This window comes from Rhamphochromis longiceps, linkage group LG19 (genome assembly GCF_057381845.1).
Source record: "Rhamphochromis longiceps isolate RC_006_pf linkage group LG19, R_longiceps_female_GT1.1, whole genome shotgun sequence".
Classification (NCBI taxonomy): Eukaryota; Metazoa; Chordata; class Actinopteri; order Cichliformes; family Cichlidae; genus Rhamphochromis; species Rhamphochromis longiceps.
This window is the reverse complement of record NC_140575.1, coordinates 20,254,853-20,282,462: the sequence shown is the minus strand read 5'-3', so window position 1 is coordinate 20,282,462 and position 27,610 is coordinate 20,254,853. Positions and strand designations below refer to the sequence as shown.

Below are 27,610 nucleotides of genomic sequence, written 5' to 3'. Positions count from 1 at the left end.
GGGTTGGATGAGCTCCTGGTTAAAAGGCGCGGTAACGACGCGGAGGAGGTTTAACCAACGGGTCTTTCTCTTCTCCTCGTAGGCTGGGCGCACGGCAGAAAGAAAGAAATAGAGAGGGAGCGAGAGGTTTCCTCCCAGATAACTTTCCTCATATATCCAGGACACTGCACCGGTAGCATCTTCAGGTCAAAACTCGGAGAGAGAGAAACCAGCTGTCAGGTCTGCTGCGCGCTGCAAGGTCCGACGGGTTGGAACTCCAAGAAAACATTATTAAACCCGCTGAACACGGTGAGGATCCAACATTATTTTACCTGACTTTACTTCAAGTTTTTAAAACTAACCTGTTCACGGTCACCGAGTCACCGATAGTGCTTTTGTAAATATCACTGAGGTACCATAGGAGGTAACATTTATTTTAATAGTATGTTTTATTAATATTATTATTATTATTATTATTATTATTATTATTATTATTTAATATGGAAATAGCACAAATAGGCTAAATTGTTATAATTTTCCCGGCTGATCAGGTGCCTGATGCAGAGATTCTTCACCCACAGTACAGAGGACACAAGACACTGCATGCCCTCGCTGACTGGCGAATAATTGTTAATTTGGTTGGATAAAAGCATGTAATCGCCCGAGGATAAAGGCTTTATGAGCCGGCACAATAAAAAGGGAGCGAGGCTGGAATCTCATAGGGAACTTCTAAATAGATCAGTGACCGATTATAGTCGGGATCAGTTTACAATCGCTGTTAAAACAACTAAGATTTATTAGCTTAAAACTTTAATCAATTAATATTTGATTCTAGTGCTTTGTTTCAGGATGCATTAATATGTTGTAATACTTTTAATAAAGCTATAATATAATGATATGAAGTTTTTTTTATTAGATGTGTTTCTGTGGGGGTATTTCTGTGTTTCTATTTATTTTCGAAAGTGCTTAATTTGGCGAGTTTATTTCTAAATTATTGTTTTTGAACTAATATTTATAGCTGAACCCACCGAAACAAATGAAAGCAGAAATTCACGATTAATGTGGTTGTTGATGGGTGTAAAATGAATTCATTAAAAAAATAGTTAATTGTTATTAAGGGAAAAAAAATACAAACCAGCCTTGAAGCAACCCCCCCCCCCCCCCCCCCCAAAAAAAAAAAAAAAACCAATAAATAGAAATTATAAAAATGTCAATTAAACATTACAGGGTTTGGATCAGAGATTTGTATTTTATTAACTATTTTATTAACTCATTCATGAAACCAGTTACCACTCCAGTAGTAAATGACATGACAAGTTTTATGTGGAGGTGCTGGTTTCATCATCAAGGACTGCTGCGGGTCCAGACAGAACAGCCTCAGATTAACCCCACCCAGGCCAATTACCGCATTAAGTTACTCAATTTTGTCCCTATGGCTCAGTAAGTGTTTGTGTATATATGTCTGAGACAGACCAGCTGACACCCTGTATTCTCTTCACTTGGGCACGGCCATCCTTTTTGCTTTGTTTTGTGTATTTGCTGTGAAGTAACTTTCCTTTCAGTTTGGTGGTCATGGCTAAGCGGTCAGGGGTAATTTGGCAGCTACAGACAACCCCCTTCTCACTCTCAGAGAGGCAGGAAACATGCAATTTGCCCTGGTAAAAACAAAACAAACAAACAGCCTCTCCACATGCAACAAAGGAAACATTTTAGCTCAGTTAAGCAATTAAGCAATGAGATAGCAGAGGGAAATGATAAGGCTGGCGCTTGAAGTGATGGACATCTGATAAAAAGTGTTTTTCCTAAAGAGGCTTTCTTCATGTCCGCATTCTTCCTGTCACTATATGCGCATTTTGGATTGTGAATGTCCAGTTTTAACAATAACTGGAACAACAAGTCATACATTTGGTGAATATTTTTTCAATAATCACTATTTGGACCAGTGGAAAACATATTAAACTTACTGTTATAGAGGACTAAGAAAAACAATGCATATCTAAAGATGAGCCAGTAAATGTTTTTGCATTTTGCCAGGAAAAAAACTTTGTAAAAGTCTGTCTGTAAAACTGTCAAAGTACCCAACACTGAAGTACGAGCAGTGCAGAAGCACCACAAACTGATTTATGTACTAGGAAATTTTAGGAAATGCTGCAAGGCAACAAAAATGATGTCTACTGAGTGTCAGCCGGCAGTGTTTTGCTTAGTCTTTTCCCCTCTTCCTTAGAGCTCTGTTCTGCTTGTGTTAACCCATTTGTTGTGCGCCTAATCAATTACTGTTTCTCTCTCACTCTTGGCTTGTTTTTGAAAAAGTTTGCTGCATGTGCAGTCATCTTTATTAGTCACAGTGACTAACTCTGGATGCCCTTTAATTCTTCTTTTTTTTCCAGGGAATAACGAGGATGCTCCTGCCTTTGGCAATCCTACAGCTGCTCCTGACTCCAGCTCTCATGGTAATTTCCCAGCTAATACAGAAAAACACTGAGAAAAAAAAGTAATTTTGTCAAATTCTGATGTCTAATTTTGCACCCAGGGGCCCAGTGTGGATTACTGGGACTCATGGGGTCCATATGGAGAATGCAGTCGGACTTGTGGCGGGGGTGTGACTGTGAGAACTAGGCGCTGTATTACTCACAGGTAAGTCTTCTGCACATTAACTTTATCCATTTTAATGCATCTTGATGTACATAAATACATGTATAAACTTATAACACACACACACACACAGAGTTTTTTCCTGTTTGAATAAAGCTAATTGTGAGGTTCACGGGCACAGACTGTGTATTTTTATTGTGAAAGAATGCCTTGAAGTCACGAGGATGTCGGCTTGTCTTACTTCCAAAAACACACTGCAGGGAGGGGCCCTTTAATATTAAAAGGACGTCTCTGTGTTGTGTGTTGTCGGTTGTCTGCTGAAGAGGATCAGGTGGGAAGTGAACGTTTCGAGCTGCCATTTTTCTGCTTCAGTAGTGGTTTTAAAAGTCAACATTACATTTTAGGTTTCCTTTGCGGCACACGTGTTGTTACATTTAAGTAACACGTACAGTTTTTCTTTCGTTTTGGATTGGTTTTTAAAGCTTCTCCTCTCACATGTGACTAATATGTAAGCACGCTCCCAGCTTTTCCCGTAAATGTTGCAGTATTGCTGGGGGCCGTCTGGCATATTGCCATTTGGAAGAAGTACTCAGATCTTTTACAGAGATACAAATATGAGAAAATTGAAGTAAAGATACTATATTACACATAAAACTAGCATTCAAAATTCTACCTGGATATTGGGATTAAACTGGATGGATGGATAGCTGTAGATTTTATTGTTAACTTACTGGCTGAAGGATTTCAGGTGTGTGACAGACTGCTGTGGCAGCACTGACGGATCATTTCATTTTGAGACAAAGAAGTGAATGCTAGGTGAACTGGCGAGAGTAAATAAGCTATAGTTGAGAATGTAGGCAGGAATGATTGTCTGTCTCTCTGTGTTAGCCTTAGATTGGCAACCTGTCCAGGGTACACCCCCGCCTCTCTCCCCTGTGTCACTTCCCCGCTTTGTTTCCTGCATTTCCGCTCGTTTTCTCCAGTGTACCTTACAAAAATAGAGAAAAAAGTCAATCTTAATATAGCCACGCTATAAATAAAACTATCAAAGAGGCTTAAAACAAAAGTCTTCCTGTAAAGTAGACGACGGAGTATCTCAGCGGCCTATAATTTAGCTTAATATACTGAATACCTTTCTAAAAACAACAAGTCTTATTTTCTTTTGCGCAGAAATATTCCCACTAGACAGAACAAGTCTGTGAGGAGCTGTTTTTAACAGGTCTAAGTACTTTGTTTTACTTCATGTGTCATATCTTGTTGCATTTACCTGACCACAAGCTGTTAGATATGTTGTTTTTATCATACAGTGTTGATATAGCTGTTTGTGCAGCTTCTACATCTCTGTAGAAGCTTGATGGCAGTGTTTTGATGTCTGATGTCTCTTGATGCTTGTTTTCAACATGTTCGTGCAGTCAGCCAGTGAGTCAGAGCCTTATAGTGAGTCTGTAGCCCTTCTTTAGGAAAATGATGAATAATAGGGAAGAGGTCCTACCCATTGCCAGTCAGATGAACTCTGTCATGTCTTGTCTGCCAGGCTTGCTGAATCACTCCTTTAAACACAGTGATTTGACAGCTCCCTCTGTGCTTTACAGGAACTCCCACGTCTCACCATACATTCATTTTAGTAAAAAAAAAAAAAAGTACACACATTCATAAGAAAAACAAGCATGATTGGGGTTGTCATTTTGTCAGTCGGGGCTATAATCAGTTTCAATTATGTGCAATCAATAATTTTGCATGAATAACTGCCACTTTTCCACATTTCTGTTTTGTATCATTTTAAACTGAAAGTAGTGTTTAATGCTGCCAATGTGCTGTTTTCCATTATTAAGTGAAAAGCCGTTGTTTTGACATGTTTTAGTTTCAGTTCAGGTGTGCTGACAGGAGCATGTCTTGTTTTACGGCTTAAGGCCAGGTACTTTTGAAGATGACTAAATCATGAATTATCAGCAGTGCTGGAATGGTGAGTGGCGAAACAGTCTGCTATCTCGCAGTTTACTGGCATGTGCACGGATGTCTGTGCAAAACTAGGGCTTAGCAATGTTGATGTTGAGGTTTCTGCTGTGCTGAGAGGTCATTTTTTTAACAGGTACAGATTAAAGAGGAATGTTGTTTAATGTCAGAGCTGAAACTTGTTATTTCTGCTTGTGCAGACAGTCTCTGCTGTATTTGCATACATTCATTGCACCTACTCATTAACTGTTTTTGTCTCGCAATGAGAAGCTGTCAAGTTTTTATGAAACTTTACTTGGGAAAGATGTGAGAAAGTTTGATGGGAAGTTAAGGGCAATGACTTTATACTGGATCGTCAGCCCATTTTCAATTCAATCCAATTTTATTTATATAGCGCCAAATCACAACAACAGTTGACTCAAGGCACTTTATATTGTAAGGCAGACCCTACAGTAATACATACAGAGAAATACCCAACAATCATATGACCCCCTATGAGCAAGCACTTTGGCGACAGTGGGAAGGAAAAACTCCCTTTTAATAGGAAGAAACCTCCAGCAGAACCAGGCTCAGGGAGGGGCGGTTGGGGTGAGAGAAGGAAGACAGGATTATTTGTGAACATCTTCTTTTAACAGAAAGTCTGTGATACAAATTTAAATGAAGTGGTCATTAAGAAACACAGAGCATCTAAAGCAGGGGTGCCCAATCCCGGTCCTCGAGAGCTACCGTCCTGCAGCTTTTAGATGCATCCTTGTTCCCACACACCCGAATCAAATGAATGGCTTGTTATCAGGCCTTTGCCAAACATGATGGCATGCTGAAGAGGTAATCAAACCATTTGATTCAGCTGTGTTGGAGTAGGGATGCATCTAAAAGCTGCAGGATAGTAGCTCTCGAGGACTGGGATTGGGCAGCCCTGATGCAACCCTAGATGCTTTAGATTCTAAAGCATCTAAAGAAATGTATCTATGATGTTGTGGAGTGTTTTTAAAGCATAAGGAGTAGTAGAAGCAAGGATAAAAGTCAGTCAGGAGGTCTTAGTCTCTTCTACTCTTGTGGAAATTGCTCTCACTATATCGGGCAGATCAGGGTTCATTCATAAAAGTATTACATGAAATGTCATGTTCATGTTTTATTTTATTTGCACTCAGGGAGGATGGAGGGCACAACTGTGTGGGACCAGACAAGTCATATCGGTCCTGCAACATCCAGGTGATCACATGTGAAACTAATTTGGTTTTAATGGTCAACCTTTTATTTTCATGTATACTTTTATATTTAGACCTCTAAATTTTTTTTATATATCAAAGGACTTTTTTTTAAACACGATAACTTGATAGCAATAATCACTATGATGCACTAAAACCTAAGGCAAATCAAAGTACAAAAGTGTGTTTCTTCCTTAAAGAAGACATTGTAAATATATTTTTTGAATTTGTATTAATTCAAAATACAATACAGTAGTTATTTTAGGATTACTGACCTTTGACCTTTGCTGCATCTCCTTATTCAACTCAGGACTGTCCAGAGGGATCCAGAGATTTCCGCGAAGAGCAGTGCTCCCAGTTTGATGGGACAGATTTCCACGGGAAACGCTACAAATGGCTTCCATATTACGGAGGTCAGAAACAAAAACAAAGCTGAGAGTTTGCTTTGACAGGCCATATTATGTATACTATTGACTGAATTTTCTTGTGACATTTGCCAAGCACCGGCTATTTGTGAGCATTTGTATTTCTAAGTTCTTTAAATTGTTAAAATTAGCCTTATTTCTGTGATAGCTGAGAACCCCTGTGAGCTGAACTGCATGCCAAGAGGGGAAAACTTTTTCTACCGCCACCGCAGAGCCGTGATTGATGGTACGCCCTGTCACCCAGGGCGGACGGATATCTGTGTGGATGGAGTGTGCAGGGTAGGATGCCCCGCCAAATATTGCGCACACACTTGCACACACACAAAGAAATTAATATCTGACAGGTGACGAAAACAGAGAGGGTAGGAAGGAGGTTTGTGACATCTAAATGTAATTCTATGTTTTCCAACTTGTCCTGAAAATGTCCTGAAACCGTAACTTTTTATTACTCCATACTTCTTGAGAAAGAGTATTAATAATTCTAATAATAAGTATTCTTTTCTGTCTGTTATAGGTTATGTAACGGGAAATTTATTGTATTATTTTAAGTGGTAAACTTTCCAAATATGAGTGTACTGTAAGTTCTTTAGTCTCAACATGCTCCTGTTGGCTTCTCCTCAGCACTTACCCCCAGGGCAATCCCTGCTGACATTTTTACCCCGGTTATACCTGACACGAACGTGTGATTTGTATCTGGGGTTTCTATGTGGACAAGAAAACACGTGTTAAAGCAATTTATAATTGCACATAACACAGTTATATGCAGTAGTAATAGCTACATGCAGTGGTTAACGCACAAAAACACACAAAAGATCCCTGGTTTGAGAGCCAGCCTCAATGGGGAGCAAGCTAGTCTACTCCTAGTGTTGGCCCAAGCCTGGATAAATGGGAGGGTGGTGTCAAATAAAATATGAAAATCCATCCGCTGTAGTGACCTCTTGGGAAACAAGGAGACAGCTAAAAGTACTCCTTGAACTAATGTACTAAATGTAATGTACTAAAAGTACATTACCTTATACTTGCATGCAGAATACGTAGTGTCCAGCAGAGGTCAAAATCTATTTGGGAAAACATGATTGATAAAAATATATTGGTTGCAATTTAATAAATGTGTGCATGAACATTTCAATGATAAAGTTAACTAAGTTGCAAGGCACATATTTTGTAGTTCTGCTCTCTGCCCTGCAGGTGGCAGCTCAAATACCATACAGTATGTATAACATATGCAATTTGGTGTTTACCACACACTAAAGGAATGTGAAGAGCTGTAGAGGTCTTATTTAAAAAATGCAACACATAGCCTGATATGAGTTGCCAGTTAGGTCTAATGATTTGATTAGTCTGCCCATCCATGATTTGGGGTTTGCTTATGCAGCATCACTTCGTTAATCAGACAGGACACAATCAGTGGAGCTGAGCAGCAGGATGAAAGATTAGCTTCAGTCTGTATAACATCAAACACTTCTGCTCTTGTTCTTTTCTCATGCAATTATTGCTGCAACTTTTTCCTCATGAGTAAACCTCGTCAATTTAACCTCTGACTTCATGTCTCTATCACCTTCCCTGAAGGGAACAGCTGTCCCAAATCCACTCTTTTCTCGGGTCTTTATTTATTTATTTTCAATTATTTCACCTCCAACCATGTTTTTCTTCAAACTACACGTTTCACAGAAATAATGTTTTAGCACATATATTCTCGGGAGATGATTTCTAATCTCTCTCTATTATAGTGGAGTCGTGACTTTGACAGTTGTCATACAAAGACAGGAATTTTACAAGATGAACACATCTGATTTTTATTAAGATCAAGATTTAAAGTTTTTAAATGATGTTATTTGTGCTTGTTTATATCTGCAGAAGACAACCTAAATGACACAGAATACAGGTTGAGGTGAACTGTGGTTTTCATCTTCTTTTTTGATCATTTTTTCCCAACTTTTCCTTTCATCAGCGTATGGGCTGCGACAACATGCTGGAGTCTCCTCAGCAGGAGGACCCCTGTCTGCAGTGCGGGGGTAACGGCCAGTCCTGCTACCGTGTCAAGAACAGCTTCACTGCCCGCGACCTGCCAACCGGTATGATTCATATTATAATTTGGTCACGCTTACTCCCAAATGATATGCCAAATGATATATGTACCCAACATGTACCTGATAAATGTCATAAATCATCATCATCTAAATATGTGTCATTTAAATCCTCTCCTGAAGTTTAAACCCCAGTTTCTTCTTTTTTGCCACTTTTATTTCAGGCTACAACCAGATGTTCATCATCCCCGTTGGAGCCACCACCATCAGCATCAGAGAGACACATGCCACACGTAACTACCTCGGTAAGTGTGTGTCAGACCTTTTAGAAAACACACTACAAGATAATCAAAATAATTGACATTTACAACTTCTTTACAGCTATCAAGAATCTACGTGGAGAGTACTATCTCAATGGCCACTGGGTAATTGAGTTTTCCAGAGCCACACCTATTGGCGGCACCATGCTGTACTACCAGAGAGGAGCTGAGGGCGACAGTGTCCCTGAAACCATCATCGGCCGTGGCCCCACCACTGAACCACTTGTTGTTGAGGTAAAAAACAAATGACCATTCATGATCAAATAGACTTCACAGGGTTATAAATATGAAATTGTAGAATGCACTCCACACACACAATGGTTGTGCTCACAGGTGTCAAGTTTGTTTTGGTTCTTATACAACGACCCACGGTCTGGTCTGCACTGGTCTCAGCTTTCCATCCTCCCCTCTCTCGTCTCCTCCCTCACTAAAAGGGGAAAAAGACTGTCATCAGTCCAAATGCCACCAGCTGTGTTCTCACCTGCCTCGCTGGCACCGCCCCGTTGAGCTCCCTCCCCTGCAGCTGAGCCAGGGACCACACCTCCGCCACAGAAATATATGAGAAACATTTCCAGAAAAGAGAAACATTTAGTTTCTTCATGCCATAAGTGTTTGTTTAAAATTGTAAACTTAAGGTAGCGTTTTGGATGTGTGGATAAAAGTAGGAGTTAAAATTAACCCTGTCCCCTCAGCTGATCAGCCAGGAGCCCAATCAGGGAGTGGAATATGAATACTACCTTCCAAATGGACGCTCCAGAGAGGGCTACTACTGGAGCTATGGATCCTGGTCTGCTTGCAGCAAAGAGTGTGGATCAGGTTAGACTGCAACTTTTATTTGTTGCCAGCATAATTTAATTTAAAATGTTTTAAACATCCTTGTTTTTGGACAGTATAATAGCTCCATACCTTCCTTTATCAGGCTACCAGTCTCGTTTGGTCTTCTGTTCAATCGACAATGAGGCCTATCCTGACTATCTCTGTGCTTCTCTGCCGAGGCCACAGAGCAACCGTACATGCAACCCTCAACCATGCCCACAAATCCGCAGGTAAGTAATGCTTAAACTTCTCAAATGAAATGTGTTATTTCAGTAAATGCAAGCTAAATTTTAGACGTTTCCAGAGTTTACTTTGCTCCACTCTGAATGAATGAATTTAAAGAGTACCATAAATGACTCCCAGAGCAGTATTTTGACTGTTGTTGGTATGTTATGCCTGTCTGAAAGGATGGCGTACCTGTATCCACCACAGTTGTTGAGATCCTCAAAGAGGCCTAGAGCCTCTGTGTTCAGGTAACCCATGTTCAGCGCTCGTAGAGGAGTTTTAGGTGTCTGCAAACACCGGGGGAAGATCTAAATAATTAAACACTTTCACTTATTTCCTTGAAAAGATTCTTTTATTAGCTCTCTTAGATCATTTCCATACTTTCTGTCAAACAAACACTTTTACAACGAATCATTTTTGGCTACTTGTCCCTAAAATTGGGCTGAAAATATCAAAAATGACCAGAAATGTTGATTGAAAGCGCGATCTCTCCCCCTTTAGAAGTGTTTGACTCTAGTCAAGTCCGTCTTTAGTGCCAAGTCTGTTCTGTCCATGTGAGATAAGGATGAAGGCATGGGGCAACTGTCAAGCTCAGAGATCTCTTTTCAACCTTTTAATGACCCTCATTTACCTTAGACAACATCCAGCACTTTGTAAAGTGAGTGATGGATGATTGGATGTAGCATTTTCCCCCCCAAAGAGCCAACTCTTCTTCTTCTTTAACCTTTAAGCTGTGGCACCTGTGTCTGATTCCTGAGCTGGGCTGCTGCCTGATCTCTTCAGCAAACTGTAAAGCTCTCTGTTCCTGTGCAATATTGTAGCCAATGTGTTGTGAGGCGCTTAGAGGTTAAAGATCGTCATGCCGTGGGTGTTGGGGATTGTGTACTTTTCAGGCTGGGACACGGCAGTAGTGCTAAGTAGTAAATAGTCGCTTTAGTCTATGACTTTCTGGTATTTCCTGCTTTCTTTTCTTTCATGCTGCTGCAGCTTAGAAACCTGAGATGTTTATGTAGCTCAAGTGACTCTAACTGCACCCTCAGTATCCATTAAAGTTAACACCTAAAGCCAGAATCAGTAGATGCTTAATTTGCGGAGATGCGAGGAATTAAATGCCGTTTATTGCTGCTTTCACTTCTGCCTATGCTTCTAGCAGCCCCATTAGTGCCGGTTCTAAGCTATTATAGTGAGAAAAACACTGTCTGAGGTTCATCTGGGATCAGCTGGTGTCTCGATGTCCGTCTCTAAAAGTGTTGTTATCAGTGTGTATGTGTCCAGGGGTTTAGTAGTTTTTCTAGCTGCATGTGAGAGGCTTTGTTCAAACAGCAGCGCAGCCTTTTAAAGGCATCCGGAGGTTTCATTCCAAACAGCGATTTGCATCAAATATGAAATAATTATTGAATTTGTCAGTCAAAAAAAAAAAATGCTGATATGTTAACACAAATAGGTTTAGCATGTAGGTCATAGGTCAAGTTATTCTGCTCATTTAAAAAAAAAAAGTAAAATAAATGTCTTTGTATTTCTCACTGCTGAAAATTATAACGCTTCTTTCCCGTATTAGTTTATCCATGCATCCAGCCAAAAATAACATTTAAAATATATACATAATCTACTAAAGATTTTATGGAAGACTATGTCCCAGGTCAGGTACTGACGAAGAAATGTTTATGTTATAGTTAAAGTAAAATGTAAAAAACCGGCTCTGAAGAGCAGTGAAGTCAAACTGGACAGTATTTGTTCAACTCATTTGTTTTTCCTGATTTTGGAACGAAACTCTTCCCATCACTCCTCTTGGCTGAAGCTGTGTATGCTGTATGGTCAGCTGTACAGTGTCTATATCGGCAGCAAAGAGACTGACTCCTGTTTCTTGTCTTTTGGTGGTTTTCTCAGCTGGCAAACTGGGGAGTGGAACGCCTGCTCAGTTACCTGTGGTGGAGGCTCTCAGGTGCGCAGTGTGCAGTGTGTTTCCAATGATGTCTCGGGACCCCGCGTGGTGGAGGATGCCATTTGTGCCGCTTACGCTGACGCTCCTCCTTCTCTGCAGACCTGCAACATGCAGAAATGTGCTGAGTACCATGTGACTGGATGGAATGCGGTGAGCAAACTGTAGAACTCTATTTAAATCCTGGTAAAAGACTTTACAAATAAGTTAAATAAAGAAAAAATACAACCAGCACACAGTAAAAATGTGGGCTCTCTCTTCTACGTGTTATGTAGAAGAGATGGAAAAGATATCAAGAAAGTAGAACTTTAAGAGCATTCACATTTATCAAGAGAATTTCTGACAGTTTCTGGCTATTGTGTCGATTACTTTGGAAAAAATAGGCTGCATACTTAAAAGCCTCTGGCCTCTGACTCTGGGAACAAATGTAATATATTGTGAGAGTGAAGATGGTATTAATTGCAGTCCCTAAACCAGCCTAAACATTTATCCATAAATAATATGTTAATCCAACTAACTACAAGGCAGAGAAGCTGTTTTTTGCTTTACTGAGCTATAATAAACACTGGTATCTAATCTACACTCTGTTAGAGTAATTTGTTTCTAGAAAAAAGTGGCTTACCTCAACTCAGTTCACTTCAGTTTTTTAATATAGCACCAAATCACCAAAACACAGACCTCAAAGCACTCTCTACTGTAAGATGCCATAGTATTCTGGAAACAGCCCTCTATGAGCAAACCTTGGCGATGGTGGGAAGCAAATACTCCCTCTTCACAGGAAGAAACCTCAGATCAGATCGAAAGTCCTAAATGTAAAATTACATGATAAGCACATTTGACTATAAGGTTAAAATGCCACACAAACATGTAAGGTTGGGTTATATTTAAAAATTTTCATCTTTCTTGGGTCTTTATAAAAAAGTGTAATCGATGCACTTGATATATAATCCTTGTGTTTGCAGTGCTCAGTGACCTGTGGTTCAGGTCAGCAGACCAGAGAAGTGACCTGTATGGGTTCAGATGGTACGAGGCTGGATGAAACATCTTGCAGTGCTTTGCTACGCCCGGCCGCTGTCCAACGATGTGAGATGGCCCCCTGCCCCCAACAGATCAGCTGGCACGTAGGAGATTGGGGACTGGTAAACCTGATGCACACATGCAACCAAACAAGGACTCATAAATGTAGTTATAGCAGCTGTATGGGTGAAAAACTCTCTCCATTTTCCTGCAGTGCTCTAAGAGTTGTGGATCTGGCTCACGAGAGCGCCAGGTGATCTGCTCTGATCAGGAGAGGAACCTGTACCCTGTGGACCAGTGTAACACCCAGCCCAAACCACTCACAGTGGAGCGCTGCAACACCCAGCCCTGTTACAGCCCACAGGGTGAGCAAATGCTAACTAAGCAAATAAACAATGCACCTGTTTTTATTTTATTTCTCAAGTTAAGTTGTTAAATTTCCATTTACTTAATAGACTGCAATCTAAAAATACAATGTGCAAAATTAAATTTAACATTTTGTGACTGCTGCCAGTCTTCAGTTAAGTTGCATGCTTACACTGTTCTGCGTTTGTTTTATCCACACTTTGTGCAGTCGTCCCCAGCATTCAGGACCCACGGGGACATGACAGCACTCAGATTGGCTTCCAGCCTTATGTGCCAGATCACGCAACAGGTTAGACTCTACCTCTCAAAGGCATCTCATAATCACATCAGCATTGAAAATAAGCTAGTACGTAAGCATTTTTAGCTACGTAGTTACTCAGAAAGTAAACAAAAAACCACTGAAAAAGCTCAATGTGACATCACCAAGGTAACATCTTGTCAGCCAGTTATTAACAATTAAAACTACCAAAACATACAATATTCTTATTATGGTTGGAGCATTAAAAGCTAATTGTAGGTGTGATTGCCCTGCTGTTGCTCAGCATCCCCTCTTCTCTGCTGATATAACTTCTGTCACTTTGTCCCCAGCAACCCCTCCACCCCCCTTCATCCCCATTCAGCCTGTCCCAGCACTAATTATCTGGGCCTGATTGACATGTTTTTATGGTTCCATGGTCATTGTTGGCCTGATTAAAATATTTCTGAAGCACTGAAGTGTGCTAGTGCTGGCAGTGGCGTTTCTGGCATGTTCAGCATCATGTGCTATCCCAGTGGTCAGGAATTTTAAGTTTGATGCCACTACTTGAAATTTTATTTGCTTCATTCCAAAAAAGGCAGTTTTCTTTGTGAAATTATTTGTTTATTTTCCTTCAGATTGTTACGTCAGATTGCTGATCATCATTTCTTTTATAATTTCCTCTGCTTTGTTAGCCCATAAACAAAAGGAGTATGGATTTTTTTTGTTCTTCAGCATCCTGTACAGACTCACTGTGTGGTCTCAAACACAATGACAGACTCTATTGTTTATTCAACCGATGTGTGAACGTCCCTATTGCTTGTATGGTGTTGTCTTGTGAACCATGGTGAACTATGGGGTCTGTTTTGCATGTACAATGCGTGAATTCACCACTCACTTGGCTTTGCCTGTAGCCCGCAGGCCTGAGACAAGAGATCCAACCCAGACGAATACAGTCTACGACCCTCACAGCTCCGCCCCGGCTCTCCACTGCAGCCAGTCTTATTATGGCTGCTGCTCAGATGGGCATACTTCAGCCAGAGGCCCCCAGGGTCTGGGTTGCCCATCAGCTCCAGCTCCCTCTCCTGTCCCAACATCCTGCATTCAGACCAGGTATCCACCTGCACTCTGTTATTGCACTGCAGTTGAGGTCATATGCAGAGCCTTTTTTTTTTTTTTTTTTTTTTTTTTTTTTTTTTTAAGGTCGCTGACTTGGTTACTAACCAGGGACTATGTGGCATTATACATGACCAGAAGCTCAAACTTTTAATACCAACTGTTCTTGCTCTCTTCCTGTTCTGTGTGTCAGTTATGGCTGCTGTGAAGATGGTGTGACGGCTGCTCAGGGCCCCAATAAGGAAGGCTGTGCGGCGTATGTGAACCCTGCACCAACTGTAAGCAAAAGCACACAAAAGTCTGAATGAATCAAACATTAGTCAAATGTCAGTCAAATTCTTTAAAGAATGAGAAAATATTGCCTTATTTCATGTGTTATGCCTTTTCAGGTTACACCTTCTCTCCCTACTGAGAATGCAGTAGAATGCCGCACCACCACCTATGGCTGCTGCTATGACCGCACCACACCTGCAGGAGGACCCAATGGGGAGGGCTGCCCCAATCCTCCTAATTATAGTAAGTTTTCTAAACTCAATGAAGAGAAATCTTTTTTTATTTTTATATTATTTCCAGTTAAGATATAATTTTGTGCTGTTGGTTACTGAGATGCTCCAATTTAGAGGTCACTCTAACAGTCGCTTTTATCCAGTTGATCTAGATCACCTGCATCTCATGGGCATGATTGATATATTGGCCATGATGGTGTTGTAGCAATTGGCAGTCATAATATGAGAAGAAATAATCAGACAGAGAAACAAAAAATGGTATGCAGCAGAGGACACTTACTGAGTACAAAACATGGGAGTTGTTTTTCATGTTTACTCCTCAGGCCCCATAGTGCTGTAGTAAGAAAACTGACTATAAACAAATATGTGACTGCAGTAAACTGTAACATTTTAGTAGTAATACTGAACACAAACATTCAAATTATACTTGATAAAAATACTATAATATTGTTTTTCCTCTGTATTTGCACAATACATCTATGCAAGACAGCCCTGTTTGAGAAAATGCTTGACAATGACAAACAGCTGATCTGCATTGTGTTGTCTTTGTGCAGTTGAGCGATCAATCTGCTCCCTGCCCCGTGCTGCTGGCTCCTGCAGCAGTTGGGTGTCCCGGTACCATTTCGATGTCATCTCCTCTAAATGTGTGCACTTCTGGTATGGAGGATGCCACGGCAACAGCAATAACTTCATGACCCTAGCAGAGTGCAAACGGACATGTCCACGACCTGCACCCAGCTGGCAGGCCCCGCAGCCTGCAGCTCCCTCTGGAGAGTCTACAAGAACCGCAGCTGGAGAACACAGCACGACTGGAGCAGAGACCTCAGCTGGAAGAGGATCTACAACGGATGGGCGGTCACGCAACATGGGGAGGATTTTCATAGTCCAGCGTGGCTCGACCAGCAGCACCAGCAGACAGGCTACAAGCGCAGCCACTAATGCCCACAGAGGTAGAGTCTACCTGCGGGTACGCCGGCCTTCACATGGCACAGCTGCACAGCACACCGGCCCAGCTGCGAGGTAAGACCCCAAAGACCCAGGGAGAGCAGTGAAAAGCTAACCCTACCCGATCCAACCCCACTACTACCACTACTGGCCTCGTAATGCTGTTCAGAGCCTTCTAATTCATGTTGAAGGAGCCCCAGTTCACTCTACCCTGCAGGGCCAAAGAGTGGGCTATAGGAGATGGAAACGCAATCAAAAGACAAATCATGTGCCTCATTCACCCATCCTGGAAATATGACGGTGGAGCTGAAGCAACCAAAAATCATATATAAGCAAATTATATTTTATGCAATCCAAATTTTTTTTAAAACTTTCTTTAGTAAAGTCTATCAGGGAACAAAACAGAGAACATAGCTTACTTAGTCTTACCCTCCATGTGGTTAAGCTCTCTTTCTGACACAGCAGATGGAGGGTGTGTCATTTGCCTGTAACATCTGGTGTAACAAAGCACACCTCTGACCACACCCAACCTCACCCACAAGTAAATCAGGCTGTGTGCTTTCCAGCCTGGTGTTGAGTTTCAACAACCTTTCGCATTTTTCCTGGATTTTGTTCAACAAAATACTTAATGTACTGTGCTTCTGTGTAACATGCCGTCTTTGTAGACTCTTTCGATGCTCATATAATCTAAACTCTTGCTTTAAAATGAAGCCACAGCTCTTTCCAGCTCCACAGACCTTCACTCTCACACCTGCTTATGTCGCAACACCTCATTTCTTCCTTTAACCTCAACCAAATCAAGAAGAAGTCACCAGACCTCACACACCTTATATGGACATCAACGTTGTTTAATGCTTCTGGGACTCACTGCTCTCTGTCAGTCATTATTGTTGGTGCTTATTTGTGCATGCTACCTCTCTGTGTCAGTAACCACCATCACGTCTGTGCTTTGGTGTCTTCACCTAAATGTCATGAAATCAAACTAATAAAAATTCTGCTGTGATAATTCAGTCATCCTATGTGTGTGGTCCCTAAATCTCTCTTTCTTGTTTAGATGGTTTTAGATTTCTTTAGTGGTGTTTGGGTATTTTACATGAAAGGTGTCCTTGTCTCTTTTGTATGTTCGTAGTATTTTGTATTTGGGTTTTTTTGCACTTTTTGTCTCGTCACTTTTTGGGCTGCATGTGGATTTCTCTTCTCTGAGCTTTATCTGACAAACTCCTAAAGCCAGGTTGTGGGCGCTCTTTATGCTTGCTTTGGTAGCTGCTGATAAAAGTACCAACAGTGGAGCATAAAGTGACTTTTTTTTTTTCCTCTTCCAAATGTCTCTTCCTTTGTCCTTTTTCCTTTCACATTTCCTTTTTCCTGTTCTCTTCTCCTTTGTTTTCCTTCTGTTTCCTTTCCTTTTATCACTCCCTATTCTTCAGCTTGACTCTGGGGGGAGTAACGATTGATAAGACCGACCCATCCACAGTCGAGGCTTTAGTTGGCCAAACAGTTGTGCTGCCCTGCCGAGTCAGCCCTCCACCTTCCTCCACCGTTGTCGTGGAGTGGAGGAGGGATGGTATACCTCTATCAACTCACAGGTATGTAGAGAAACGTACTCGGTGACTTAATTTACATTAAAGTTGTTTTTCCTGTTGCTATTTTTATTTATATCTATATTTTTAATTACATTTAGGCATCACCAACAGCCCAATGGCTCTCTGTTAGTAGGTCCTGTCTCTAAGCTGGACTCTGGCTGGTTCCTGTGTGTGGCCACTCGAGAACGAGAGAGAGACCACCGCTACATTTACCTGGCTGTCTCAGGTAATTACATTTCAGCCACAACCTCTATGGTCAAAACAAGACTGGTAGGTTCACTTGCAGATAATTATATCTGAAGTTAAGTAAGTTAAGATACAAAGTAGTGGAAGAATTTGGAAAACATTACTATGACAGTCCAAACAAACTGATATATGGGACATGATCTGAATTACATATTCTTATAGTTGATGTCAACAGAGTGACTTTTGCTGACAAAGGGGAAATGGCATATTTTGGAAGAGGCTCAGAGTGATAAAGATCTTTTAATCGATCAATTCAAGCCTGGGAAAAGTAAAATCTACCTGAAGAAATGTTTCAAAATTCCTATAGAGGGGTCTCAGATGGTCTCAATTGAGAATCTGTGTGAAATTACATCCTATATATACTATAGAGTCTGTGTGAATGTAACATTTTGCTTCAATAAAAAGAGAAAAGTTGTAAAAATTTGCGCCTGATTGTAAAGGGGTCAGTTGGGAGGCTGATTTTTTTTTCATGGAATGACGTTCTCACACCCTGATATACAATCGGCTGGATTCGGTCAAACTGCTAATTTGACCGACTTTGACCCCAATTAGTCTGTCACATGAACATGTAGAAAGTTTGGGGTAAAGCTCTGATGTCATAGGTTGTGTCAGAACATGCTGATCTTGCAAAGTCACTTGGTGTTTATGCAATGACATTGTGCAAGTGCTCACTCTGTGTGTTGAATTGTTTGCGAGCATTCATATGTGCTTGTGTTTGTGTATTCGGCCACAGAGGGACCATCTTCTACCTCGCTTCCCAGAGACGGTCCATTTGCAAGGTGAGAAGAATATCTGTGGATCTGTGCACCTGAAGATGGTTATTTACGGTTTCTGGAGATATTAAGAGCTCAGGCACATGGAAACCTCAGTATTCTGATTTATTTCTAACAGTATAAATGAATCACTTCACATTGTCTTTGCTTCCCTGTAATTTCTGTCAGGTTCAGTATTGAGCGCTCAAGCTCAGCCCAGGTGGAAATGCGAGCAGGACAAACTGCCAGACTGCCCTGCACTGTTGTCCCCTCCTCAGCTCGGCAGTCTGTCAGCATTGGGTGGACTAAAGATGGACAGATAATCAGTGATCCCAGGTAATAATTGAAGACATTCAGAAATTTATGAACCCTTTATTAAAAACATTGCTAGCAGTGAAAGTTCTTTGATTTTTATCCATGGTTCTTACTATTAGTATTTTTATTTTTGAGATCTATTACCGCTGTGATGTCAGTTAGCATAGCTCAGTTATTTAGTCCACTTTATATATAAATCTGATTCAAGCTGAACTTTGGAGTCTAAAGAAAATAACCTGATCTGTCTTTATCCATTTGAGATTGTTTTATTATCCAAGAGATGCAGACACTGTTAAAGCCGGCTTGGTATAAATTGCCCTGGTTTGCCTGTTAGGGTCTCGGTACTTTATCATTTTAAACCATAAAGATGAGTCATTTACGAAGAAGTCGGTGTAAACTGAGGTCCTGTCTGATGGCTGTGCTGCAGGTTTACTCAGCATTCAGATGGCACCCTCATCATCAGCCCTCTGAAGTCTGATGACTCCGGTGTCTACACATGTACAGCCTCCAACCAGCAGCAGCTGGAGCAGCGACAGCTGCAGCTCAGAGTCCAGCGTGAGTTTTATTCATAGCCTCATCATTTTTTTTTAAACATGTACTGTTTGGATGCTTGTGTGCAATAGATAGATAGCTTATCAAACTCAGAAGGGAAATTATGATTGTAAGACTGAAACCTGATGCTGCAGTTTCAGATAATCACCAGCAGAGATCAGTAAATGTCACTGACTGCCTGATTCTCTCTCTGCTTGCACTGTTCAAATACAATGAACAGCGCTGAAATAGTGTATGAGTGTGTGTTAATAGACATGAACTGTAGTAGAAATCTCATAGAAATATAGTAAAAACTAAATTATTATTATTTTATTATATAAAACCAAAGATATTTTAAATCTAACACGTACTGTAAACAGATTGTTTCCTTTCATTTCAATGCATTACTGACTGTATGGGAACACCAAATAAACACTAATCCAGTTCATATGATCCAGACCATGAACATATTATTTCTGAATTTACATTCCTAAGATTTTACAGCTGAGTTGATCACATGATAAATAAATCTATTTCTCTGTCAGACCAATAAACATGTGGAATAAGTGTTATGAGGAAGTAAGGCTGTGTAGTTTATTTAAAAACAACAATTATACATCAGATAGTAAACAAATATAAAACTGGAGTGTGATTATTATTGCTTATGAAACATTATTGTTAATATTTTGCCCAATTTTTTTTTTTTTTTTTTTTTTGGGTCTTTCAGTTTACAATATGCATTGGGTGTAATAAGATAAAGCTAAGCAGTTTTTTCTGTTTAATTTAAGTAACTGTTGACCAATTTTATTTTGGGGTGTTTTTGTTATTGCCTTTTTATAAAAAAACAAAACAAAAAACTTTACCCATAGGGCAAGACCCAGGATTAAACGGTAAAAACTTATTGTAAGAAAAAAGTGACATTAATGATCTTTTCTCTTGGTTTCTTTGTCCAGCTGATCTGAAAATCACAACAGCTCCCAATAACATCCAAGTGTCAGAAGGCAGCACGGGCATGCTTCCCTGTGTGGTGTCAGGAGACAACGTCAATATAGGCTGGTCAAGGTGAAAAATGACATTGTTATTACTTTATTAGACATCATTAAGAATAAGTGGAAGAGATGCATGAAACATCTGTTAAACTGTCTGACTTTTAGGTTATATAGCATTCAAAAAGAATCCCCAATAAAAGTAAAAATGACCCAAAAATACACCCTATAACTTTAACGACTTAAATGTTAAATAAGGTGATATTTGTCTACAAAAAAATATATAAATCCAGTTCTTGTTGTCATCAACACTGACATTATTTACTTATCATTACTTATTACTATTACTTACTTATTTATTTCATGGCCCTAAAATCCAGAAATAAAGCCATGAGTTGTATTTCTGTTACTTGCAGTTACAGAGCATGCATGCATTAATATACGCGTTAAAAAGAGTGAACTGATTTTTAATTTAAGTGCCTATTGAATGCATTTAAATAATGTACCTAAACCTTTCCTGTTGCTCTCTTTAAATACAGAAATGGTGTACCGGTGCGTCCAGATGGGCGCAACATCCTCTTGTCTTCTGACGGCAGCCTGATCCTTAATAATGTCAAGCCTTCTGATCAGGGCACGTACACCTGCAACGCTTACACCGGCATTTACTCTGTGAGCGCCACAGCTGAAGTAAAGGTCATTAAAGAAACACAGCAAGGTGAGAACGCTAAATCAGCTCAGACCTGTTATCTGCACTGCAGAGGGAAAGTAGAAAAACTGAACTTGGAACTGACTTATTTATTCGCCACGATGTCATCATGTATTTATTTATTTATTTATTTATTTTTAGCTTGAGTTTAAACAATGATTTTGCTTTAACCCTTTAAAGTCAAGTGTATCATATTTTATATGTGAGTGACTTTGAGTTCTTTAGATTTCTAAATCACCAGTGTGAGTTTTCCTCCTGAAAAAAACAACATAAACTGCACGGTACATTTTTAAGAAATCAATTGCAGAAAAATTACTGAATATTATCTACATTTTAACAGATTAAAATGATTTAAATTAATTTGATATATGCAAATTAATATTTAATAAACTTGTATTTCATCATAAGCACTCCATTTAAAAAAGAAATTGAATTTTCTGGCAAATATTTCATGGCTCAGGCTTTAAATTTTAATGTTGTGGGTTTTTTAATTTTTTTTTTTTTTTTTTTTTTTTTTTAAACCCTATCTACTGTGCCGTTGCAGGCGCTGACCTCCCGCCAGAATGTTTGGACCAGCCTGAGCTTGCCAACTGTGAGCTGATAGTTTACGCCCGACTTTGCTCCAACTCATACTACTCCAGTTTCTGCTGTGCCAGCTGCACCAGGCATTCGCAGAAGAAACGACAGGTTTGGTCGACCAGGTTAAAGCCACAGAGGGTGTAAAAACTATGTGATGTGTGGTGGTGGACACTGGGGTGGGATCTGAATTCCCATTTAGATTCTAAAAAACTCGAGCTGTCGACTACGAGCTGCTGCATTTGCCAAAAGGACTCAAAAAACCCTGAGCAGATTGTACAGAAATGTCTTTGAATATTGCAATCTTAAAAAAGGGACGGATCACTGTAGATGCACAGTAGTTAAAGCTACAAAGTAAGTGGTGTTCAGGGAATCTTATGGAACGATAAAAGATGGGCCTTAAAATAGAACGTAAACCTGTAAAGTCTGAATGTGATGAGACGATGAACTCGTTCTTACTCTGCCACACCTTTTAAAATGAGTTATGCTCTCACTTGATCTATATATTCTCTGTTTTTTGAGAATCGTGATGATAATAACTCTTATATATGTTATTAAAAAAGCTGAAATGACTTTTTTCATGCCAGTAAATCACTGATACAAGGCTGCACTCATTGCTGCTTCTGTATCATATAATGAAACTCTGCAAGACTTTTCCACTATTTTTTTATTTCTATGTAATTATTTGACAATAAAGGTCATATTTTGATAAAAACTTTGGTTGACTTCAATGACTGTACGTTATACACGTGTGCTGAATTGTTCCAGTTTCTACCACAAGGTGTCGCCCAAGATGAGAACCACAGTTTCTCATTCACTTGATGGAAACTGAATATGAACATAACTGAACCTTCACTGGAAAATAATTCAGTGACATCTCTAAATTTATTAGAGATGTTTTTCCACTGCATATTGCAGTATCTATTCCAACCGTCAAGTCAAGCAATGTCTAACAGTAAGAATAAACATTTGTAATATCTCTCAGCAATCAGCTTTTTTTGCTCTTGTGTTGTTTTCATAAACATAATTTAACCACTTACATTCTAGCTTTAAGATGGATTTGCTGGCTCTACAAACAAAACAATCTTTAGCTAACAGTCAGTATTTAATCTCCTGGCCGTGGTGTATATTTGTGGAGCGTTCTCCTTATATCTTTAATATTTTTTTAGTACAGTTGTGAGCTATAGTATGGCAGACAGACAATAAATGGTATAGTGCAATATTTTACTTAATGTAGCCATTAAGTAAAATAAAACTCATTGTTTAATAATCTTTATATTTACAGTTCAGGTCCAAGGCTTTGCACATTAGGATGTCATAAAAAATAATCTGGCCCTTTCCCTAAGATTATGGAAACACAACCTCAGACAAACATCAGGTTATGTCATGTTATTATTTAACAAAAAGTGAGCAAACATGAAGAGGTCATTTGTGAACTGATCAATTGCAAGTGTGAGCTTCTTTATAAATGCAGACATTTAGGAAGCTTGCTGGTCTGGAGTGTTCTGGTGCTGATCTGAGACAAGCAACTGTTGCTGCCCTTCAATTTGGGAAAATGTATGAGGTACTTTACAGACAATCTGAAATCCATCTTGCTACAGTGACGAGACAAAACATTTGCCAATCTTCCCAGCAGTGGAAGTCCCAGCAACTTGACTCCAAGATCATTCTGTATTACACAGAGAAACTGGGGAAAAAAAGAGCTTCATTTCAGACTCTACAGGCCTCAGTTAGCAGGTTAAATGTAAAGTTCATGACAGTTTAATGAGAGTAAGACAGAATAAGTATACCATATTTTGAAGAGCTACTAGGAGAAAGCCTCTTCTCTCTAAAAACAACATGGCAGCATGGCTTAGGTTTGCAACGTTCAACTTGAACCAACTGCACAGCACTGGAATGCGCAGGATCACTGTTAAGAGATGTACTCTAAAACACTTCTTCAGTAGAAAATCAGAGAAGAGAAACACGCAGAATTTCTTGCTAGCAAGGGCAGCCTCCAGAACTGAGACTCGCGCTGAGAAACTGCCCCGGTCTTTATTTACACTTCAGTGAGCGTTTGTTCCTTACATTGGAATGTGGAGGGGTGTGTGTGTGTGTGTGTGTGTGTGTGTGTCCCCATAAACTACTTCCCTTAACCTGCTGGTCCAACAGTTCATCTATATGTAAAAAAGCACTTAGACTAAAACTGACATAGCTACGTTAATCCTACCGTAAAACAATAAAACAAGGTACGACCTCTCCCATGCTCCCAGGATGTGGGGGTGAACGCCAGAACACCCTGGAATGTTACAGACCTCCTAGGATGAGACATTCTTTCAATATGCCACCAACTATATACTTCTAAACACAAATGATTACATGCAGTATTCTACCATATGCAAACTTATATCATTAAAAGACTATACTGACTACTAAGTACAATTTTTCCATTGACAATCACATATGATTAAAGCCAAACACAGTATATCAACACTAACGCCTCATATCAACTGTCAGATACGGTGGTGGAGGGGAGAGAATTTGGGTTTTGCAGCCACAACACGTGAGTACCTTACAGTCATTAAGTTGACCGTGGACTGCTCCGTATACCAAAGTATTCTGAAGTCAAATGTGAGGCCATCTGTCTAACAGCTAAAGCTTGGTTGAAAATGGATAATATAAAAGAACAATAATCTCAAGCACAGCAGCAAATCGACAGCAGAAAGACTGAAAAAGAGAATAAGTGGTGATGGAGTGGCCTGGATAAAGTCCAGACTTCAACCTGAGTGAAATGTTGTGCCTTAAGAGAGCTGTACATAACAAATGACTGAGAAGCTCAATGAATTGAAGCAATACTGTAAAGAAAAGTGAGCTTAAAAATTCATCTACAGTTATGCATTTTGGCTTAAATTTGGTGTAATAATTTATGTTTTGTTACCAGCTTATAAGACCTGGTATACACTGGCTATTTTTATTATTTTTTTTTATTCGCTGACATGTAAAACCTTAGAATTGGCAGGGGATGTAATTTCTTTTTGTCATGGCTGTACCCGTCAGCTGTGATTGTGTTTTTAAGACGAAAAACCCAAACACTGGCTGTTTTCTTTATGAGCTCCACACGTGTGAGGTTTAAATTAGCAGCTTATACATTCATTTAAGGATCACATTCAGGGGAAGCTAAAATTATTTTCCTAACAGATGGCAGATGTGCCACATTTCTGTTGCTGCTTCAAAGACTACGCTTCCTGTTTATTTGACTTCAGGACAAGAAAACATGTTTTTCAAGGAAGCAACCAGGGAAAGCAGAATGTGACGGTTTGAACTGAGTCATGTAAAAAGGCCAGATTATCTTTTGAATGCAGTCCCACACAAACCTTTATCTTATAGTTATATACACATGTGTACATTTAAACACTATGTTACACCCCGGCCTAGGCAACCGGGGTGCAACGTAGAAAAATAAAGATAAAGAAAGTAAAACCACGAAGGCTCTCCACCAAAATCCCAAAACAAAAATATCCCATAACGAAAGTATTTACAACAGACTATTTATTTATAACAAAACACCAAACTATTTACAACGGGGGAGATCGCGACCATGACACACTGAAACACAGGGTTTAAATACATAGAGGGAGCAATCAGGGAATGGACAACAGGAGGGAAACACAGCTGGGGCAAATCAGAACTGACGAGACAAGAAAGCGTAAACTGAAAACACTGAGATAAGACAGACTTTCAAAGTAAAGCAGGAAACACATTACAGTCACGCCTAAAACAAAACACTGACAACACCGAATCGTAACAGTTCCCCCCACCCAAAAATCAAACATTTAACACCAAGTGAAAAGTTTGATCCAGACAGATGAAGCCGATGAAGGCTGGAGCGGTCCCACTGACCCTCCAGCAGACGACGAAGGCTGGAGCAGTCCCACGGACCCTCCAGCGAAGGCGGATGAAGGCTGGAGCGGTCCCACGGACCCTCCAGCGGACGACGAAGGCTGGAGCGGTCCCTCGGACCCTCCAGCAGAAGCGGATGAAGGCTGGAGCGGTCACTTGGACGCTCCAGCGAAGGCGGATGAGCAGCTCACCAGCTGCACACACGGACACGCAGCCCGCCAGCTGCACACACGGACACGCAGCCCGCCAGCTGCACACACGGACACGCAGCCCGCCAGCTGCACACACGGACACGCAGCCCACCAGCTGCACACACGGACACGCAGCCCACCAGCTGCACACACGGACACGCAGCCCACCAGCTGCACACACGGACACGCAGCCCACCAGCTGCACACACGGACACGCAGCCCACCAGCTGCACACACGGACACGCAGCCCACCAGCTGCAGAAGGCTGGAGCGGTCCCTCGGATCCTCCAGCGAAGGCGGACGAAGGCTGAAGCGGTCCCTCCAACGGACCCTCCAGCGAAGACGAATGAAGGCTGGAGCGGTCCCACGGACCCTCCAGCAGACGACAAAGGCTGGGGCGGTCCCCGGACCCCCCAGCGAAGGCAATCCCGGACGAGCCCCCATATGTTACACCCCGGCCTAGGCAACCGGGGTGCAACGTAGAAAAATAAAGAAAGTAAAACCACGAAGGCTCTCCACCAAAATCCCAAAACAAAAATATCCCATAACGAAAGTATTTACAACAGACTATTTATTTATAACAAAACACCAAACTATTTACAACGGGGGAGATCGCGACCATGACACACTGAAACACAGGGTTTAAATACATAGAGGGAGCAATCAGGGAATGGACAACAGGAGGGAAACACAGCTGGGGCAAATCAGAACTGACGAGACAAGAAAGCGTAAACTGAAAACACTGAGATAAGACAGACTTTCAAAGTAAAGCAGGAAACACATTACAGTCACGCCTAAAACAAAACACTGACAACACCGAATCGTAACAACTGTCAGTTATGTTTTTAAATGAGCTGCTGATATTTGCCTGAAGTTCTGTGGCTTCCCCAAAGTCTGATTTTATCTGGTGCAAAATGTTGTGCCAGATCACTGCAAACAGCTTTTGCATAATGTATGACGTTGTTTTTGTACAATGCGTAACTTCAGTTGACACAGAAATGGAAGTTTCCATCTGTTTGCTCATAGATGTGCAGAGCGGGGGGTCGGTGCAAAGTTGCAGGTGCACACAGCGAGCCGGAGGTTGTGGTAAAGTGAAGGTTGCACCTCCGCCGTTTCTCAGCACAGAGAGCGAGCTGCAGGCTGCTCTGTGACCACATCCTCTCCTCTGCTGTTGCACTCTCCTCTGCAGGGTTTCATGCCCTGGTTTATCTTTCTCACCCACAGCAGCTTTGACCTTCTTCAGTACACAGATGAAATGCTGATTTCCTGTTATGGGTTAGACTTGTGTTCTTATTTTGCTACAGAGAGTGTTTGAACTAAAGAAAGATATTCTTTGTTTAAGAAAGGAATGCATGTTGTCACACACTGTTTGTGTTTGTGGAAAAGGTGACTCAAAAAGTGAATTGATTTCCAAGAAAAGTAAAGAAAATTACTGGATGAAATTTAAATTTACTAGTAAATTTTACCAGACACTTTTTAGTCATCGGTTTTCTGAATGGAAAATCCTGCTATGAGTAAAATTAACCATCTTAAGAAGTTCTCCTGAGGTGAGATGTTTCAAGATTATGGGGGAGAAAATAGACGACTTCTCAGAAAACAGGCTAGTTGATGAAAAATACATTTTACAGTATCTCTGGAAAAACTTGAGATGTAAAACCAGAGAAAGGCGATGATATTCTTCACAAGTTTGATCAAATGACACATTATTATTCACCTGTCTCATCCTATCTTTTTCAAATTAAGTAATAGTGTTTGATATTATGATATGAAGACTGATTCACAGCTTTAAAAAGTATTTCCAGGGCAAACTACACAAGAACAACACAGCTTTAAAATAATCTAACGTACTTTTATTAAGAAGAAAATGAAGTTACAAACAGAAATCTCTTTGTGTCTAAAGAAAATTGACATCAGTCTATTTGAAAGGCAGTTATTAATTATATAAAGACAAATAAGCACATAAAAATCCACAGCAGAACTTGAACAGGCGATTAACAGTGTGCACTTTAACAATAGACTGTTTGTGAACAATATTTACAGAGAGCAAGGTAACTCATGTCCCAGAGTTATTTTTTGAGGCTTCAGCTCAGCTCTCAGTACTTCTGCTTTCCACCAAAACGCTGCAAAACATAGAAAGAACGCAGAGAGTAATAAGTCATTTGTGTTACTGTTATTA

General features: G+C 40.4%; 1 protein-coding gene and 1 gene segment (V, D, J or C); one reads left to right on the top strand and one right to left on the bottom strand.

Annotated features, from left to right (window-relative positions):
* Positions 1-35: 35 nt before the first annotated feature.
* On the top strand, positions 36-22,131 carry paplna (papilin a, proteoglycan-like sulfated glycoprotein). The gene is given in 28 exon segments (XM_085391957.1): positions 36-288; positions 2,367-2,429; positions 2,510-2,613; positions 5,676-5,736; positions 6,043-6,145; positions 6,306-6,436; positions 8,109-8,232; positions 8,409-8,489; positions 8,566-8,738; positions 9,197-9,320; positions 9,424-9,550; positions 11,433-11,637; positions 12,447-12,623; positions 12,716-12,866; positions 13,076-13,156; positions 14,017-14,215; positions 14,412-14,496; positions 14,608-14,734; positions 15,279-15,744; positions 17,097-17,255; positions 17,351-17,478; positions 18,232-18,277; positions 18,440-18,586; positions 18,993-19,120; positions 20,050-20,158; positions 20,622-20,797; positions 21,333-21,463; positions 21,465-22,131. Coding segments are annotated over 27 exon segments (3,624 nt in total). The 5' UTR covers positions 36-288; positions 2,367-2,378; the 3' UTR covers positions 21,495-22,131.
* Positions 22,132-27,276: 5,145 nt separating this feature from the next.
* LOC146646599 (T-cell receptor beta chain C region-like) overlaps positions 27,277-27,610 on the bottom strand; it is a 34,913-nt gene continuing 34,579 nt past the window's right edge. Inside the window, 1 exon segment of the C gene segment in view lies at positions 27,277-27,554. Coding sequence covers positions 27,528-27,554 — 27 coding nt within the window.